The sequence below is a fragment of the Alosa alosa genome, chromosome 3, assembly GCF_017589495.1.
Source record: "Alosa alosa isolate M-15738 ecotype Scorff River chromosome 3, AALO_Geno_1.1, whole genome shotgun sequence".
NCBI lineage: Eukaryota > Metazoa > Chordata > Actinopteri > Clupeiformes > Clupeidae > Alosa > Alosa alosa.
The window spans coordinates 25,402,224-25,421,040 of record NC_063191.1 but is presented as its reverse complement, the minus strand read 5'-3'; the positions used below and the strand labels follow the sequence as shown (position 1 = coordinate 25,421,040).

The 18,817-nt window shown below is 41.3% G+C and overlaps 1 protein-coding gene across 1 annotated transcript in view; it reads left to right on the top strand.

Annotated features, from left to right (window-relative positions):
• The first annotated feature begins 715 nt into the window (after positions 1-715).
• satb2 (SATB homeobox 2) overlaps positions 716-18,817 on the top strand; it is a 55,082-nt gene continuing 36,980 nt past the window's right edge. The window contains 2 exon segments of the mRNA XM_048238470.1: positions 716-1,396; positions 14,095-14,310. Of these exon segments, the coding sequence (XP_048094427.1) occupies positions 14,139-14,310 (172 nt within the window). The 5' untranslated portion in view covers positions 716-1,396; positions 14,095-14,138.

Below are 18,817 nucleotides of genomic sequence, written 5' to 3'. Positions count from 1 at the left end.
TTGGAGGCTCTGCATCAACTACTGTTAGTATAAGGTGATGACCGTGTTCGGCCAGCTTGGGGACAGCACAACGCACAGCATTAAAAATTCAGACTGGGGGGATTTCGTGAGGGTTTTACCTAGGGCAAACAGTAGCCTAATGGCGTGGGAATTTCGATTAAAGCCGATCTTATTATTTATTTAAAGGCAGTTACCGTACATCTGTCTATCAAGAATGTGGTTTATTATTAACTGATTTCCCCCTGACTAATGTGCACGTGTATTGCATTTACACAGGACATCTAACAAAACTGGTAAAGGAGCAACTGAGACCGACTCATTTTATCCGAAAAGTATGAGTCATGACCGTGTGTAAGTAATCAAAGTTGGACTTGGACACATGCAGAAATATTCATGTTCACAATAATGTATATTATACTGCATGATTAGGCTATAGAATCAATATTTGATAGCCCATATATAGGACACATGCGCTTTTTTATGAGAGCAGTTAGTCACTATGTTTAACCTCTCGTACCTTTCTTGCCAGACTACATCAGCTGTCCATAATTTGCCAAAGTGGCAGTCAGTCGTGGAGAACATCACAGAAAAGGGGAATAGGTAGCTCATTCCCGACCAACATGGTCAGAGGCTGATCCGTAAGGTATTTGAAAAAGACGATATTCAGATAACAAATGATCGTGTTTGACGCCCCCTTCTTCCCTCTCACGTATCCACGCGCGCTTCCCGCCCCCTTCTCTTGCCTCTCGCGCCCTCTCTCGTGAGTTCTCTGTCAGTCAGCTCTCCTTTGGCAGGGAAACGATTGAAAGTGACACGGAATGATAGTTCTGTTCTCGTCGACATTTTTCAGACGTTAGAGAGACAAACTGTATGCAACACACGTGTTACCACAACAAATTGAGTCTTCTCTTGGCTGCTCAGTCACAGGCGTATTTGATGCTTTATCCGTGTTCCAGTTTGTGACGATTCGAGTGAGACTCAGAGGACACTGAGCTTTGCTCAAACGGACTAGTTAAATGCTGTAACGCTGCGGAGAAAGGACAGAGTAAACCACCGGCTTCGTGCTTGGTTGCTGAAGACGTGTGCCTCGCGAGAAAGTCCTGCTTCGTTCTCTCTCTCTATCTCTCTCTCTCTTCCTCCCTCTCTTCCTTTCACCACCCTCAGATATTATCAGAGACACATGCTGTCTGTCCTCTGCTATCTCTTTTCTCTTGGACACGCTCTTTCACCCACGCTCCTTCACATCGCCTAGTTCAGAGAAGTGTCAGCCAGCGTCAAAGTCAGCCGATTTGAGCCTGCCGCGGAGCAGCAAGAAACCCAGCCCTGGATTCAATACTTTTGATCAATGGACAGAGTCCTCTCAACGGCCAGTCGAGGTACAGGCACGCCATAAACAGTAAGTTCCCTCAAGTTTTTATTCCCCTCTCCCACTTCTGCTGGGCTTAAGAGGTTTAATGTTTTCATGGGATGTGTGGGATACAACACAAACACAAACATTAGCCTTTTCATACTGCATTGCGCAGACTTCACTATCTTCAAAGTGTGCATTTCTTTGGCTATGTAATCCGGAACAGTGGCTCATATCTTAAAGCCATACAATTGCCATACAAGCAATGCCATAGATAAATAATCGGTTGTAGGTCAGTTCACCAGGCGAGGATGTGTTGACCTTGCAATGTAGAAGGTGTACGGCAATTGGATACATTTATGAAAGTCTGCCGTATCACAACCAACATATAAACATCAAATTAGTTTAAACTATTTTAGCGCAGGCTAGTAGTCCATTTGTTGTGAAAGCTTGTTTTGAGACAGTGGTGGACATACGTGTGGACATATTGTCTGATTAATATAGCATTATATGCATTCATCAACGACATCAAGTTAAATCTTTGGGTCACAAATATGAAGTCTTAACTGCATTGTTGCCCAATTGCCAACATCAAAGAAGTTTAATCAGAACTCCAACTTTAATCGAAGAGAAGCTTGTTAAATAGGCCTAGCTTATACATTATAATTATTATTATTAATATGAATATTATTATGATTAATATTATTAGTATTATTATTATCATCATCATCATTATGTTATTAATAGCTAATAGCCTATTACTAAATGTTAAACGGTTTTGTGACTAAAATATTAGCTTACTAATCGAACAAGTTGTTGTTTGTTTTACAACTATATTTCTACTATGGATGCTGTCCTTGCTATATAAACTCATTTTTATAAATGATTATTCAAAATGTGTTTGTTTACCCCTTCCGGCAGCTGTGGACGAAATGGCAATTGTAAACTCCAAAAGTCAGCATTCGCACCCACATAAATTACTGAAGATTGTGGGTGACATTTTTTGTCTTTGCATACCATGCAAACAGAAACTGATGAGGACAACAGGCTATTGTTGACCTCACGACTCATAAGGCAGTCTTGAATTTAACTTGTGGCCTAATACTGGGCCTAAACATGTCCAGGTCCATGGAAAGTTCAGGTCACGCGTTATTCCAGTGTCTGTTAGATTTACGGGACACACGTAATACTGCTTGTTTTCAATATATGTGTAGCCTGCTGGCCTTTACTGGCATTAGGCACCTGGCTTAAGGATAGATTATTTGGTTGATATTTTCTCAATAGCTTATTAGCTGCAGTAGCGCAAAGTAAAATGTAACGTTTCGGGCTCTTACGGCTGTGTATTTGTCTGCCACCTCTGTTTCTTAGCTGGCACTGTGCAGTGATAGACCTCGTTTACGTGTAAGTTTGCAGCACCTGAGAAATTATTTCACGGGGCTCCCACTTTTATTTCTAGTTTTATTTTTAGTCACACCAAAGGCTTGATAATTGACGTTGGTGCTACTTTGCGTGGTTTTAGAAATCACTTCAGAAAGACCCCCCCTCCCCCTCTCTCCCTCTCGCTCTCGATGTGTGCGTGTATGTATGTGCATGTTTGTGTTCGTAGGAAAACTTTAATGACAGTGTCCTAGTGTTGGGTTTATTTATTGCCCCATTCTCTAAATGTCACTGATTTCCAAGAGATTAAACCCTCCACCTTTTCATAATGTTGCAACACCCGGGGAAGGGTGAATGTTACATGAAATTGTGTCGTTGTGTCCATGCCAGCCTATTCTATCTGTTGTCTTTTCAATCAATTATTGATGCGTATTTCCAAAGTGGCTGAGGGCGAGTTAGGATTTAACACTCCCGTTTGTTGCTTTTCTTTTAACCCCTGTGTTTTCATAGACATAACGGGGTTTAAACTCAACTACGCTCCTGTCAGTGGTAATGCTAGCCACCCATGTTTAGAAGTTTGGTTAATTGAAAAGCTAGGGTTGGTAGAAAAATGTAAAAAACAACAAAATTTAAATCATTTTTTTTTTTATTAAGAAACAATACTCTGATAATTAATAGCCCACCCGTATTGCTGTCTCTTTTGTCACATATATTCAAATGGGTATGTTATTAGCCTATACTTATTAAATATTATTAAAGCCAACGCCAAGGCCAAGTGAACCTGCATTTTGGTTTATGAAATAAATGGTTCGTTCAGCACTAGTCGGGGCATATTACCTACAGATCGTAGGCCTACAACATGAAAAGAAAAATGCATGAGTTTACAAAGGTTTTGACGTTTTTCTGTTCAACAACTTCCTCGATGGACCACATATCTGTGCTGTGAATATGTCTGAAGTTAACGGACAACACTTCAGAATCATATTCAGAAGGAAAAGATTCCCGTGACAGTAAGACCTTCCCCACACAGAGACAATAAAAAAATGACGGTGAGCATTGACAGAGTGCACAATTATGCAGGCCTATACTTTTGTCTGCTTTGGATTTCTTTGGTCAAATATCGGCCACCTGAGTATTTTTTTCATTAGCAAATCACTTGTTCTTTGCAGATCACAACTGATTCCTAAATGGCAGTTCTATATCAAAGCAAAATTGATGGCTATTTGCGTTTGTATCCTATATTATTTGAAATTTTGCCAACTTTGCCAAGGTAATGACTTTGGCGTCAGGGAAAGGATCCCGAGGTAGTGATGCCTATGTAGAACTGGGGGATGTGTGTTTTTTTTTTAGTAAATGAGACAATTATTGAAGTCATGACGTACCCCACAACAGAAAGTTAAGATTAACCAAAAGAAAACACAGCCCTACCATTGTCAAAAGTAATACCGAGGGTAGAAGATGTAGCGAAATACTACCAAGACCATGGCCCGGTTTCTTATAAAAATCTAAACTCCCAAGTAAATACGTAAATTAAAAAAGGAAAAACATATGTCCCGTGCAGATTATTTGGTATTAAGTTACATGTGAGATTTTTCCCTTTTAGTTCAGGCTTCAGTTTGTGTATACAATAAACGTTTACAGAAGTAAATTGCATTTGAGTCGCTATAGCAAAAGTGTTCTTGAAAAAGGGATGCTGGTTGTTTTGTTGCCATCACAGACTGGACTGAAATTCTTTTTACCCTTCTAAAATATGTCATCATGGTGTACTTTAAAGTCACATTAATGTGTCCATTATTCATTTGTGTATACTTGGCACCAGTTTATTGAACGTGTTTTGCCAAGCTGAAAGGAAAACGAATTCGTTTCAGCAGAAAGAGAGTGTGAGTGAGAGAGAGAGAGAGAGAGAGAGACAGAGAGAGGGAGGAAGGAAGAGAGGAGAGAGAGAGAAAGAGAGAGAGAGAATGCTTCCAGTAACATTTGACTTCATATTTAGATTTGGCATCCTGGTGCGTCTTCTCGGGATTTCTGTGGAATTGATCTTGCGCTCACAGGAGCATAACAAAATAGATAAAATCCCGTCATTATTCACGGTGCTTTTTCAGCTACTCGCATTTCGACTGGCATCCTCGTGAATAAACCGTGAGCTCTTCTGGAAGTCTGTATTTAACTGTCGTTGACCCAAAGTTAACCAGACTGTCTCCGCAAAAGTTGCTGCACCGCTGTATTCAATTATCTCAGATATCTCAGGCCATGTTGAGTCGGTCTGAAAAGCCGAGGGAACGGTTCAGTTCCACACTCTTAGCTGCCCTATGGTTTGGCACCTACATCACATTATGTGTGCAGAAAAAAAGGGTTCCTTTTCAAAACGTTGGATCCATGCAGCTGATGTTAAAAAAGCATATGAACTCAGTAATATTAAGAGTCTGCAAATTCATAAACATTGCTTGGCTCTTAGAGGCTGAAGTCATTTTAATTTACAAAGTTTAGTTTGTAAATCTCTCTGACTATCTCTGTAAACTATAAACTCTGTTAACTATCTGTCATTCTTTCCCCCATTGTCATTGTGTTTCTCCTACAACAATTTTAATGATGAATCCTCAGGAGACATAATCCACAATTTTGGCCAAAGATCAACAGGGGTTTCAAAAAAATTGTTTATGCCATACTCCTTCAAGTAATTACTCTCCTCCTCTTCTCTTTCTTTCTTTCTTTCTTTCTTTCTTTCTTTCTTTCTTTCTACTCTTGTGCTTCTGTTACTCTCCCTCTATGTTTTCCTTCCTTTCCTCTCTTCTTTGCACCCCCATGAGAATAGACCTATCTCTGCCTGGAGATTATGGGTGTGTCTGCCTGCAAAAATTAGTCAAAGTACTCTGAAGGTCTAAATAGCCCAAAGCAAAATCAATGAATGCTTAGAAAAGCCTTTACTGTGACAAGACTAGACCCTTGAATTTTAACATACATGTTATTTTCACTACTGTTATCCCTGGTGCCATTAAAATATACATATATCTTTTTATATGTGTCTTGTAGAGCATACAAATAAGAAAATCAAGTGACCCTTAGAGGTGTCACTTCATAGTGTATAACTGAAATTGAGGGAGGACCCAACTTTTGAACAGACTAATTTGTTAATATAAATTTAGAAGATAAAAGGCTTATTCAGGTAGACTTTCCTTTGTGTAAAGCTAATGTTGTTTTGGCCGAATTATTTTGTCTACAAACCAAGTGCGCCAACAATTTTATTTGCCACACATATCTCCTCTATGTCATTCCTATCTCTCTCTATATCCTCATTGATTGACTTTATGCAAGCTCAAGTTTGCAGTGTGCTGCATTGAATTATTTGTTTCTTGTTTTGTGGCAGTGCTGTAGATCTTGGTTAAACAGATATTTGCAGAAGGAGCTTAGCATACCAAACACATCCACACTACGCTTTACAGACCACATTGTCTCACAAATGCTATGTTTGCATAGCTATGTACGTTGACTGCACGCATACTAGTGTGTGTGTGTGTGTGTGTGTGTGTGTGTGTGTGTGTGTGTGCGTGCGTGCCTGTGCGTGCATGTATGTGTGTGTGTGTGTGTGTGTGTGTGTCACTATGCGTTTTACGGGGCTGTTTGGTGAACTTGGCTTCCATGTGTGACAACTGGGAGAGCCATTCCTCTGAGTCAGTGTGTGGTCTTTGGGAAGTGTCAGAGCACTAAGCATGTGCTGTGGTTAGCCTGTGCGTGCGTGTCTGTGTGTGTGTGTCCATGTGTGTGTGTGTGTGTGTGTGTGTGTGTGTGTGTGCATGTATGTGTGTGTGAGTGAGTGTGTGTGTTCTTGTGTGTGTGTGTGTGTGTGTGTGTGTGTGCATGCATGCATGCAAGCATATGTGTGCTGCATTCATGTGTATGTGTGTGTGTGTGCGACTGAGAGGCAGTGTAATAAAGTCCTGCTGTGAACTCTTTATCTTATTATCAAATGAGATGTTTATGAGTGAGCTAAACGTGTTCTCCAGAAGGCCCAGGGCCTCCTCTGCCTGTCCCCACCTCTGCTTCACTGTCACTCAGGGACATTGCACATTCACATACACTCGCTCTATCTTCCCCTATCTGCTGGCTTCTCCCTCTATCTCCTTCTTTCTGTCTCTCCCCCTCTCCCTTTCTCTCTCCTCTCCTCTTCTCCTCTTCTCTCTCTCTCCCTCTCTCTGTCTTTCCCTTCACCTTTTATTGATTATTCTCCGTTTATATGGTTCGCCTCTATATGGAAGCGCACAGTGACGTTTTCCAAGTCACTAAAACAAACATACAGTATATGCAAATTAAATATGTGCTCATGCCATTTTACACCTATAACATATATGTGCATGTGTTAGTGTGTGTGTGTGTGTGTGTGTGTGTGTGTGTGTGCCATTGCACATCTGGGCAAGTGTATGTGTTTGTGTTCCTCTTGTTATTCTGCTGTGTCTGCAAATATTCGTCTGTGTGTGTTTGCAAAATTTTTTGGAATTATTTTTTCAAGCACATGTTTCTGAGTTTTTTCCCCACATATATTGGTGAGTGTTGGAGGGAACAAATGTCCCTTCGACTGCACAGCCATTTAGTGGTTCTTTGCGTTCGTATGAGTGGTCTCATATAGAGCCTACCTGTGTAGGAATTGACACTCCTGTCACTGTCGTCTCCTCTGCACACCTGCATGATGGCGTCATCGCGTGACCCTGCGTCTGCTCTGCTCATCTCCTATCACCTTTATTAGCCAGCGCCATCGAGTCTCGCCTGTGTCAGAGCTTTAATGGCCCCTGTTGTAAATGAGTGTTTAACACCGCAAAGGCCTGCTTTGCCCCAGCCGTTAAGCTGCGCGCAACCATTCTCGTTCTCATCTGCCCTGCGGTAATAAAATAGGTCTTAAGCATCGTCTGCAGGCAGCGCTACTACCTCCTGTCCCAGCGTTTGCATAAAATTTGTGTACGGTGAGCCGGGGAGTTGGACACCGAGAAGGAGGAATGGAGGAGAGCAGCAGGAGTGGAAGTGAGCGTGACCCTCGGACAGGTTCTCAAACGTTTCAAATGTTTCCTCGGTTTCGTCGTTTGTCTGTGTGTTTGCTCCTGCTCGCGTTTGAGTCGGTTGCATTGGGTCGTGTCTGTCTTTCTCGTGCAGGCTTTTTGAGTGTAATTCTTGGTCTTCTGTTTGTCTGTGTTTTTATTATTACTCATTCCTCTACATGCTTCTGTCCCTGTCCCTGTTGAGCTGAAAACTTGACATGTTTTTTCCTCCCTACATCTCTTTTGCTCTCTCTCTCTCTCACTCTCTTTCTCTCTCTCTCCCTCCCTCTCTCTCTCAATATATATTTTGTTCTACTCAAATACTCTTGTGTACGATAGTCCATTTCAGTGTTCAATTTACTATGTGCATCACAACAAGCCTACTGTTGACAAAGAAAGCTAGATATGCTGTACAGCTGCTGTAGATTGGCAAATAGATGGATATACAGATAAATAGATAACTTCAAAGATAAGATGATAGAAAGATATGTGTGTGTGTGTGTGTGTGTGTGTGTGTGTGTGTGTGTGTGTGTGTGTAGAGTGTGTGTGTGTGTGTGTGTGTGTGTGTGTGTGTGTGTGTGTGTGTGTGTGTGTGTGTGTGTGTGTACGGTATGTGTGTATTTGTGTGTGTGTGTGTGTGAGAGAGAGAGAGAGAGAGAGAGAGAGAGAGAAAGAGAGAGAGAGAGTGCAAACAGATCAGTTGCTCTGTGTGGCGGTGTGGTCACAGTCCTGTGGAAAGTGAATTCTCAGAGGGCTGCAGGCCTGTCCCACCCCCTGGTCTGGATTAACTCATGCTACACTAATCATAACAGTTCTTACCAAAGAGTTTGATTGTGAGGCTGCTCGCCTTGCAGTACAAATCATGATGGAGTGGGCCATTCTGTTTGGCTTGCGTGTGGTGCGGTATCGCAGATATTAGACAGTCAGAGCTCTGTTCTCTAGTCCTCGCTGCTAGCGCAGGGTTCTTGTGTCAATGCTGCTTTTCTTTTTCACTTTTATTCTCTGTTTTATTAGCAGTAATACATGCGCATATGTTTTTTGTGATAGATGTTTGTTAGCAGGCAACGCTCTCCCAGGTCATTATGTAAATGTCCTTCCTGGAAAGGCGGTCGGAGGAAGGTCGGAGGTCTCTGTGTGATTTTGATGGTATGGCCGCGTGATATAATCAAGATTGCCCTTTCATTTAGTGTTGTGCATCCTAATACTCCTATGAGTCATTTTCTCGTATTGAAATAGTTGATAGGCCAGCTTTTTATCTTCCCTATCTGTTAACCCACGCCACAATACTTCCAATTATTTATGCCATTATCTGAGCTTGATAACCTTCACTACCTGTTTTATCTGCGTCGTCAAATGCATCGGTCTGATATCAAGCTGTTAAAGTCACCCGCTTGATCCCAGCAGTTGCTCAACACAGTCCTTTTATGGAGGCCCATCCATGTGAAAATAAATATAAGAAGGCCAATTAGATGCTTCTGTCAATGGATAATGATGGGATTGTCCCAGATGGTTTGAGTCATATATGCATAAATAATGCATTTTTATATGCACACATGAAATTAATCTATGAAGTGTGAATGTGGGTGCTCATTTTTTAGCTGGTGGATGACTCAATTGAGCATGTCTCAATGACATGAAAGTCATGAAAATTAGATATCGAAACCTCAAGATGTTCCCAAGATAAAAAAGATTGGTGGTATAGAGTGCCAAAATGGCCCATCTCGTCCAAACCACAAGTGATGCCTTTGTCACCATTTATAGTTTGCTCTTGATGTCATTGATCCACCAATCCAGCTGGTTGGCAATGCGTAGATCTCTTTTAAAATGATCATCAAGATGTTTTCTCAGATGTTTTTAGATATGAGGAGAATGATAAATTCTTATCTTGAATGGCTCATCGTTGCGGTTGCCTGTAATGGCTAATTTGCGCTTGTTAACCTTTCATGGTCTGCTTGAAAGTTGCTGAATAAAGCTAATGTTCTCGTCTCTCTTTTTTCATCCGGATTATGAAACCCCTTTTTCATCTCTTTGGCCCCTCAGAGTGGTTGCTCCTTTGGATGCACAACTAATGCAAGGTCAAACCAGGGTGTTCAATGAGGATTTAAAGTATCATTTTGGCTTCAGAATTGCAGTACTTTTTCATGTCATTCTCCTGACACCACCCTCTGCCTTCCCAGAGAAAATATAATTTACAAAATGTAATAATAAAAGAGGCTGAGAGTACATATAACATATTGCTCAAGTTAGGTCATGTTTAAATGACTACTGCTAAGTAGTACCACTGATCACGAAACTGCTGAAAATCAGAGGATCTGCGGTGAAGCAAGTATTAGTAACTGATGTCTTTAGGATTCTCACTGGAACTTAATTTATTGGCATCCTTTCACTTGTACAGATTCAATTTGATGTAGCTTATCTGGATGCTGTGTATAAATAAACAGAACATAGCCTGCGGCTTCAATATTATACAGCATAACACATTCAGCATGCACAATTGTTTTTCAGAGCAACAATTAACAAGACAGCATAACTGAAGTTGTTTTTTCTTAATGCAAGCAAAATGTTCTGTAGATTCTCTCAAAGATGTCCAATATGTGTCTATTGCCAGGAATCTTATTCTTGCTCCTTCCGTCCAGATGTATGTCTCCTTAGTCCTTACAGTCTAAAAAATCTAATTTATGTAAATTCTACTTTCCCCCTTTAAACAATTCATGTAGTCTGGGTTAAATATGTGTTATTGATTTATTTAATATTTTTTTGCCATACACATATATGCAAACTATAGACTAGCATCATTAATCTATGGATTGCTACTGTTATCAACCTGATGACTAATGTGTCTATAAAGTTAGCATAGAGTATGATTGATTATCTCAGTATCAGTTTGCTGTAATTAAAAGACATAGAAACTGCTGTTCATGCTGACTCGGCAGTACACATTTAAACAAGTAAATTTGGCAGTATAATAACAGTAGACAACTAAAACATCTGTTTTTAATCCAAAGGTTGGAGGCTATCAGTAAAAGTAAAATTACCAAAACTGGTACAGATGGTATTGGTCCAGTGTGTGTGTGTGTGTGTGTGTGTGTGTGTGTGTGTGTGTGTGTGTGTGTGTGTGTGTGTGTGTGTGTGTGTGTTTGTATTCAGAGACTTGAAGAGGGTATATTGCAGGAACTAGTTTTATCTCCTCAGTCAAATATTTGCGGCGGCAGGAGTAGAGTGGCTATGATGGGTTTTGGGTGGGTGGGTGGGATCGTGAGGTGTGGTGGTGTGGTGTGGTGGTGTGAGGTGTGGTGGTGTGGTGGTGTGAGGTTTGATAGTGTGGTGGTGTGGTGGTGAGGAGGGCAGCAGTGCTCATGTGGGGAGACGGTCTGGTGATCAGTGGCACCATCAGACACAGGTCAGGCTGGGACCTGTGCAGATGAGGGGTAGAGGGAAACACAGAGACACTGAGTCGCTGACTCTGAGTCTGATTAGCATGGTAAACCGAGGGAGAGAAAGACAGGCAGATAGAGAGGGGGGTGGAGAGAGGGAGAAGAGAGAGAGAGAAAGAAAGAGAGAGAGAGAGAAACAGATACAGAGAGATAAAGGAGGGGGGTTTAAGTATTTAACTCGTTTGATCTCTAATGCCTTCTTGTTTTGGCCACTTTCTGCCGCTCTTTGCAGTTGGGAGTTGTAATGTCCCACTCCGTATGTTTTTAAGAGCCTGTTTGTGTTCAACTAATCAGTCAATCCCACAATGGAATTCCACTGCTCAAAACACAGCTGAACTCACTGAATACTTCTCAGTGGGGTTTCTCAGTGGCCCAGGGCAAGTAGAAGAGGATGTCGGGGGAGTTTGGTTGGCAAGTTGGTCAGTTTTCCCGCCAGTCAACCATCACGAGTCAGCTCAGATCACCTGTGATGCTAACTGGTTGAAGCATGTGAGGCTACTAAAATAAAGAAGGAGCTTATTACAGTGTAATAAATTAGCAGTTTTGGGACTTTTCGTCCCAGTGGAAAAATGCTACGTTGGACACTGCTTCTCAGAATGTGAGATGCGTGGTGTCCTGGAACGCAGATGCGTGGTGTCCTGGAACGCAGATGCGTGGTGTCCTGGAACGCAGAATTATGTGAAAAGTGAATAACCTCTGCATGTATATGGGGCATCATGGACAGATCCAACGTTGCAGTGCTTTCTGTAAATTCGGGGTAATCTGAGACATTTCTGCACCCTCACCCTCTATGGTCAGCGAGTGGAATTCTCAACTTGTGTGAACCACTCCTCACCTGTGGCTGTCAGTCTGTGAATCATCCCATCCCATGAGTCACAAGACTGTCCACTACACAGCATCAACCTCCACTGTCAGCTCACAAAGATGTATGTATGATGCACGAATCAGACAAAAAAAAAAAATCCCCCAGCATTTGAATACACTACTACTCATAGTACTCTTTCCACTAGTTCAGCTCAACTCAATTCTGCACAGTATGTTTCGCTGTCCTAAGGCTAATCTTTGTGAATGGGAATGCCAGACAGGCTCTTGTTGAGAAGGACCTTGGAGAGGCTAGTGTTTAAACCACTGGGCTGTGTAGTTTATGTTGGCCTGGCATGTTTAATAGACGTCATTAATGGTATACTGTATACATATATGAGTGTGTTATTGTAATCATGTACTTGTGTTGTTCTGGAGGGTTGTCAACACTCCCGACCAATTAAACCCACCAAAAGCCCCACGCTCCCCTCCGTCTGTGGTTCACTGTTCTCACTATTTGGGTTTAAATCCTTCTCTCTCCCTCTTTCTCTCTTTCTCTCCCACTCGGTCTCTCTCTCTTTTCCCTCTTTATTTCTCTCTTGCTCTCCCTTTCTCTCTCTCTCTTTGTATGTCTCTCTCTTTTCGTTTAAGTGTTTGTGAAAAACAAAACAGTTCAACTTACATTTTGACAGCTATTGTAAACAGCTGTTTAAATATGTATTGGTTTTGTTAATTTTGCCGTTAGGCACATTATTTCTTTGTGGTTTCTCTGTTGTTTTGTTCGTCTTCTCATATTTATTTCTCATTTCTACTTGGGCAATGAAAAGAAATTGGCTGTATTAAAAAAAATAATAAAATAAATTTGACTACGTGGGTGCAGGTAAAACCCATATTCCTTGGACAAAGAGCATCAATTCTCTCCCCTCATTGGCTGTAGTTATTGATTGTCCTTCTCTTTATTGCTTGGCTCTCTTTTTTCTGTGCTCATTTTCTCTCTTCATCTTGGGTCACTTTGCCTCTTTCATACATCCTGGGAGTCATACGTTACATAAATATGTTTGGTCTCTCGGAGGGGGTTGTAGTACGGCCTCACTTGATACTTGGCAGAGCCTTCTCACATTACCTGGCACGGATTCTGACGGGCATTACCAATATTAAAGGTTTGGCTGGAAAACAGGAGGCGTCCTCTCGAAACACTGGACACTGGCCTAATAAAGCACTTTGCCCCTGAGTAAACACACATGCACATGCACATGCACACGCACATACACACACACACACACACACACACACACACACACACACACACACACACACACACACACACACACACACACACACACACACGCTCTTTCACTTACATACATATATACACATATGCAGACGCACACATGCAGACACACACAGAGCAAGAGAGAGAGAGAGAGAGAGAGAGAGAGAGAGGAAGCCATAGAAAAAAAATGATGCATACAGATGGTGCCAGTCCAGGCCTCAGAATGAAAGCACATATTCCGCAGTGTATATTTTACCACCACTACATAACTGGCACAGATGTCTGTGTGCCATTTTGTTAGTATTTTGATATGCCATGCCTTGCCAAGCCACTCCCCCCCGAATCTAGTTTACATTCCCCACAGACAGTGAGGCAGAACGATGCTCGGAGGCTCCCTGTTTGTTGATGCCATTGATAAGCCCCTCCATCTTAATACAGTTGATGGCTAATGGACGGCTGCCTCGTACACATGCTTAACCCAGCATAAGATGTGAAAGAATGGCCTTAGATTTAACTATGTTCGCCATTTTTTACGTTTTGATAACTTTTTGTGTAATGGTAATGTTTATTTGATGGGTCAACTTATGCAATTACAAGAATCGGACCATGAAATGCACTAATATGTATGTAATGTAATATTAACTGAATTCTGCATACAGTCATATGTCTAAGAGTCTGGGTTCAAATGAAGCATGATACATGTTTGGTGAATTTAAAAGGGTAAAGAGACATTATTTGGATCTGTGTATTTTGAAGGTGTAGAAACTTCTTCTCTTCTTTGTAGCAATATAGATATCAGAAAAAAATATGACTGTCTCTTCCCTTGTCCTTCTGCAGACCCCTATCCTCTGGCTGGAGTGCCCCCTGGAGTGTGGAGGGGGATGGAGCGCGGCAGCGAGAGTCCCTGCCTGCGGGACAGTCCTGAGCGGAGGGGGGGCAGCAGCCCTGACCTCAGCGGCCCCCCGCCAGTGAAGATGGGGCGCCTGGAGCTCAACGGGAGCCCCACAGGGCCCCGTAGCCGCCACAACGGCGCCTCCCAAAGGCCTCTTGGAGGTAGGGCACGCTGCCCATCCAACTCACTCACACATGCACAGACATCTAACCCTGTGGTTTATCTACATACATAGTGTAGTTAGAATTTACATAGGCTTTACATAGGTTGTCAAATAGCTGAAATGGTAACATGAGAGAAACATCCCCATATGGCAAGTGATTGGCAGGTGTCTCTCCATACCAAATAATGTTTTCAGTTTTACAGACTGAAACGGCAGTAGGGGTTCAGTTAGAATGCTTCATATGTGTTTGCATTCCAATTCTGTTATATGTCATTGTCACTATGTAAGGGATAATGTAAAGAATGCCGGTCATTATTGGGGAAAATAAGTCCCGACAGGGCGAACCGGACCCCGACACGCCAGTGGAGGGGTCTTGCTTCGCCCTGAAGGGACTTATTTTCCCAATAATGACCGGCGTTCTATACATTATCCCGCTTATTATACGGCTACTTGACAAAACGTAAAAATAAACTCCACGATATGTCTCTTTACATTTATTTGTTACCATTTTGTTGTGGCTTTTGCTGAGAAACAAATAGTTCACAAAACACACTGAACTTGAATCAAACGTTCTTTAGAACACAGCTGATCAACCGTCTGCCTTCACTTTTTGATCCGTTGCCATTGACAACAGTATTATGTAGAGGTCCTTATATAATAAAATAATGACCGGTAGAACTTTGGGAAATCCCATTCAAGTCAATGGAGCGTTCTACCTGCATTGTGAAGAGCCGTATAATAGAGGGAGATAATAGTATGATTATTAAACTAGATGTACCGCAGAGCGGTACAAAATATGACCGTCGCTCAGTCCAGCACATTTTTTTCCACAAAAATAAATCACGCTGAAAGGCCTATATATGATTCTAACTGTCTCACTAAATTGCATTATCCACACTCAATTCTCACTGGTATCTGCTAGACAACAAGTACAAAAACATGATTAGTTCATAGATGTAAAATTCACATGTAAAATTCATCTTATACAACCCCACCTCCATCTTGCCTGTTCATAATTCTGAGAAATTCTTGAATTGTGTGCATGTGTGCATGTACATGTTTATGTTATGTGTGTGCGTGCGTGCTTGTGTGTGTGCCTGCGTATGTGCCTGTGCATGCATGCGTATATATGTCTACTGTGTGAGTATGTGTCATGATGATTACTGTGAATGTATGTGTGTGTGTGTATCTGTTTGTGCACATGTGTGCACATGAAATGGGTTAACGTGACCCTGGAGGCAAACATAATGAAAAAAAAAAATTGGTCATCCTAGGCCCCATACAGTTCTCAAGATATTCACAGAGAACTGTGTCTGCCCCTACCTCCTTTCGGGGTGTCCAGTCTAGCTGGGGGCTACAGATCAAAGCGAAAAATGACGGTTCCATGCCATCCATGTGGGGTTACATGCCCACCAAGTTTAAAGTGAACCCCGGTCTTTCAGTGTCCTGGAATCCTTGTTGGTGTAATCACACTAAATGTACACATAAATTATTTTATTGTAAGGCCCCCATGAACGAAAGTACACAAAACTTGGCATGCATTCGGAGGGTGTCATAATGATTCTACACTTTTAATTTCGTTACAATTTAGACCTTGTCAGCCAGAGATATTGTGATGAAAACACCTAATTTTTTTGCTTTTTAATTTTTTAACTAGGTGGCGCTATACATGAAATAAGTGGTAATGGGATGGGTTGACATGCCCCTTAAGACCAACATACATAAAAAAAGGTGGACCTCCTAGGCCCTAGGGTTCTCGAGATATTCACAGAAAACTGTCTCCGCCACCTACAGGCCAGTTGGTGTATAGTAACATAAATTAATTTATTGTGTGGCCCCCCATGAACGGAATTCCACAAAACTTGGCGTGCATACAGAGGGTGTCATAATGATCCTACACTTCCAATTTTGTGCAGTTTTGACTATGTTAGGTCACAGATACCTGCGATTACAATTTTTACATTTTTGTGTTTAACTAGGTGGCGCTATACATGAAATGAGTGGTTATGGAATGGGTTGACATGGCCCCTTGAGATCAACATACAAAAAAACATGGTCCTCCTAAACCCTACGGTTCTTGAGATATTCACAGAAAACTGTGTCTGCCCTATCCTCCTTTCTGGGGGTCCAGTCCAGTGGGGGCTACAGATCAAAACAAAAAACGATGGTTCCATGCTATCCATGTGGGGTTATATGCCCACCAAGTTTCGTGTACCCCAGTCTTTCAGTGTCCCGGGAATCCTTGACGGAAATTTGGGCATGCGAAAAAATAAAAAATAAAAATAATAAAAAAAATTAAAATCTGACTAAACCTATATGACCGCCGCCTCGCTGCTATAAAGGCAGATATGTTTTTGTTACTTTCATTTGTTTTATGTTTCAAAGTGATTATAGTGTTACTGTTCACTGTGTAACATATTGAAGTTTGAAAATAGAATTATAGAATGAACCTCCTACTTGCTATACAAACTAGATGTACCGCATAGCGGTACAAAATATGACCGCCGCTCAGTCCTGTACATCCGTTCCTCGAAAATAAATCACACTTCAATTTGTCTCCATATTTTACTCCATCCCCCACTCTTGAAACTTTTGTGTATGCTTGTTTGGCATGCCTGAGTGTGTGTGTGCGGCTGCACAGAAAGTAGCCTACTGGTGCTGAAAAGGTGAATAGATTGTAGAATAGCCAAAGAAGATGTAGCATTGTTATAAAACCTTTAAAATCTCTAAACAATCACAAGTAGGGCAGTTCATCACAGTTCATCCATTGCAACTGGATTGATGAAAGGTCACTTACACCTGTAGGCTACATTGTATTTGGGAAAAGCAAAAGGTATCAGCATAATGTTTTTTTTTTTTTATGTATTTATAAACAAAAACATCTCTGTCAGTTCCATGTCGTTTTCAACAGCTATCAAAAACAAAGGTCATTTTTGGATGGATGGATTTTTTGTGAATGTTTCTTCTTCTACATAAGATTTTAGTCATCTTTAGTTCATGTAATACTTTATTGTCAATGCACCAATTAAGTAACAGTAGTCTGAAACGTTATTGTTAATGCACAAATTAAGTAACAGTAGCCTAGTCTGAAACGAAATGCTGTTTTACATCTAACCAGTGGTGCAAATAACTGACATGTCCAAATGGGCCTTGATGAAATGCGTCGCTAGACTGTTCATACACATTTTAACGGGCCAAAGTTGAAGAAACTTTTGTCCGTTATTGTTAAATTTGCAAATATAGGCTGATTCATGTTCCCTTGCATTGTTTAACTGAGGTCCATGGCTAGTCTGGCTTTCATCAGACCAAGCTCAATCTTTTAAGAAATCAAAAAAATAAATAGCGGGCAGATCAGGCTGGGTTCACCCAGCCTAGTCCATAGGCACCGATATTGTTTAATTTTCGATTGAGATATACGCTCTGGCTATTCTAAATGCAAAAATGCATCAGGGAGTTATGACAAAACGGTAACTAACAAACTAGATCCTAATAGAAAGCTGTTAGCTTCCCTAAGCTACAGGTAGGATTATAAGGTAGGCCTATTTACAACATAAATTGTCAATAGGCTATGCTGGCGACACAAATAAAATCTCCTTTGGAAACCAATGGTTTACGCCTTACAGTATCAAGCGGACTTAAACTGTCATATCGTGGCGAAAAGTTGTAATAACATTCATGCAGCTCCATGAGTCAAGGAAAGCGCGAATGAAGTAGCCACTTCTAAATGGGACCCACTACACAGTAGCTTAAGGTGTTTTGCTAAAGCAGCCATAATGAAATGAAGGTGTCATTGTTTGGATACTTCACACATGCATGCTTTTTAATTTTACAGACTACAACTACCAAGCTGTAATCAAAGCACATCGATTCCCCTCTCACCCTGCACGCACTTAAAACAAAATAAACAGGCGTCTCAGTCTCCGCATGTATAGGCAAAACTGTATCAGACCCGGTGTAACGTTGGTAAATCTTCCATTGCACAGAATGATTTTGTAGCACGTGCAATAAATGACAGTCGAAAGATACAAACAGTGCTGCTATACATTTGCTTGGTATAACGCATTTATAGTTTTCTACAAAATGCAATCAATCAAATGCCTCCATCACTCAACCAACGCTAACGGTAACATTACCTAGGTCCTTATTGATATTACAAGATTAACGCATCTGCAGTAAAACCAAGCATGTCCGATAAACATCCTCAGATTTATTTAGGCTTCAAGAAGAAATGGGAATTACACTTCATGTGAACATCGTCCTATCCTTATTAGATGTTCAAGCGGTAATTACAGTCCTTGTAGGAAGGCGTCCATTGTTTTTCCAACCCACTTTTTAACTTCCAACAAAATTACGCCTCACTGCAACGATCGCCATCTAGTGGACAAACGACTACTTCACCAGCCAATACTGAAAAAAAATGCAGCCATGATGATGATGAATATTTATTTTGGCTTTCTTTTAATCCTACTGAATTTGTAATTATGTATCGGCCGCTCTAATACCGA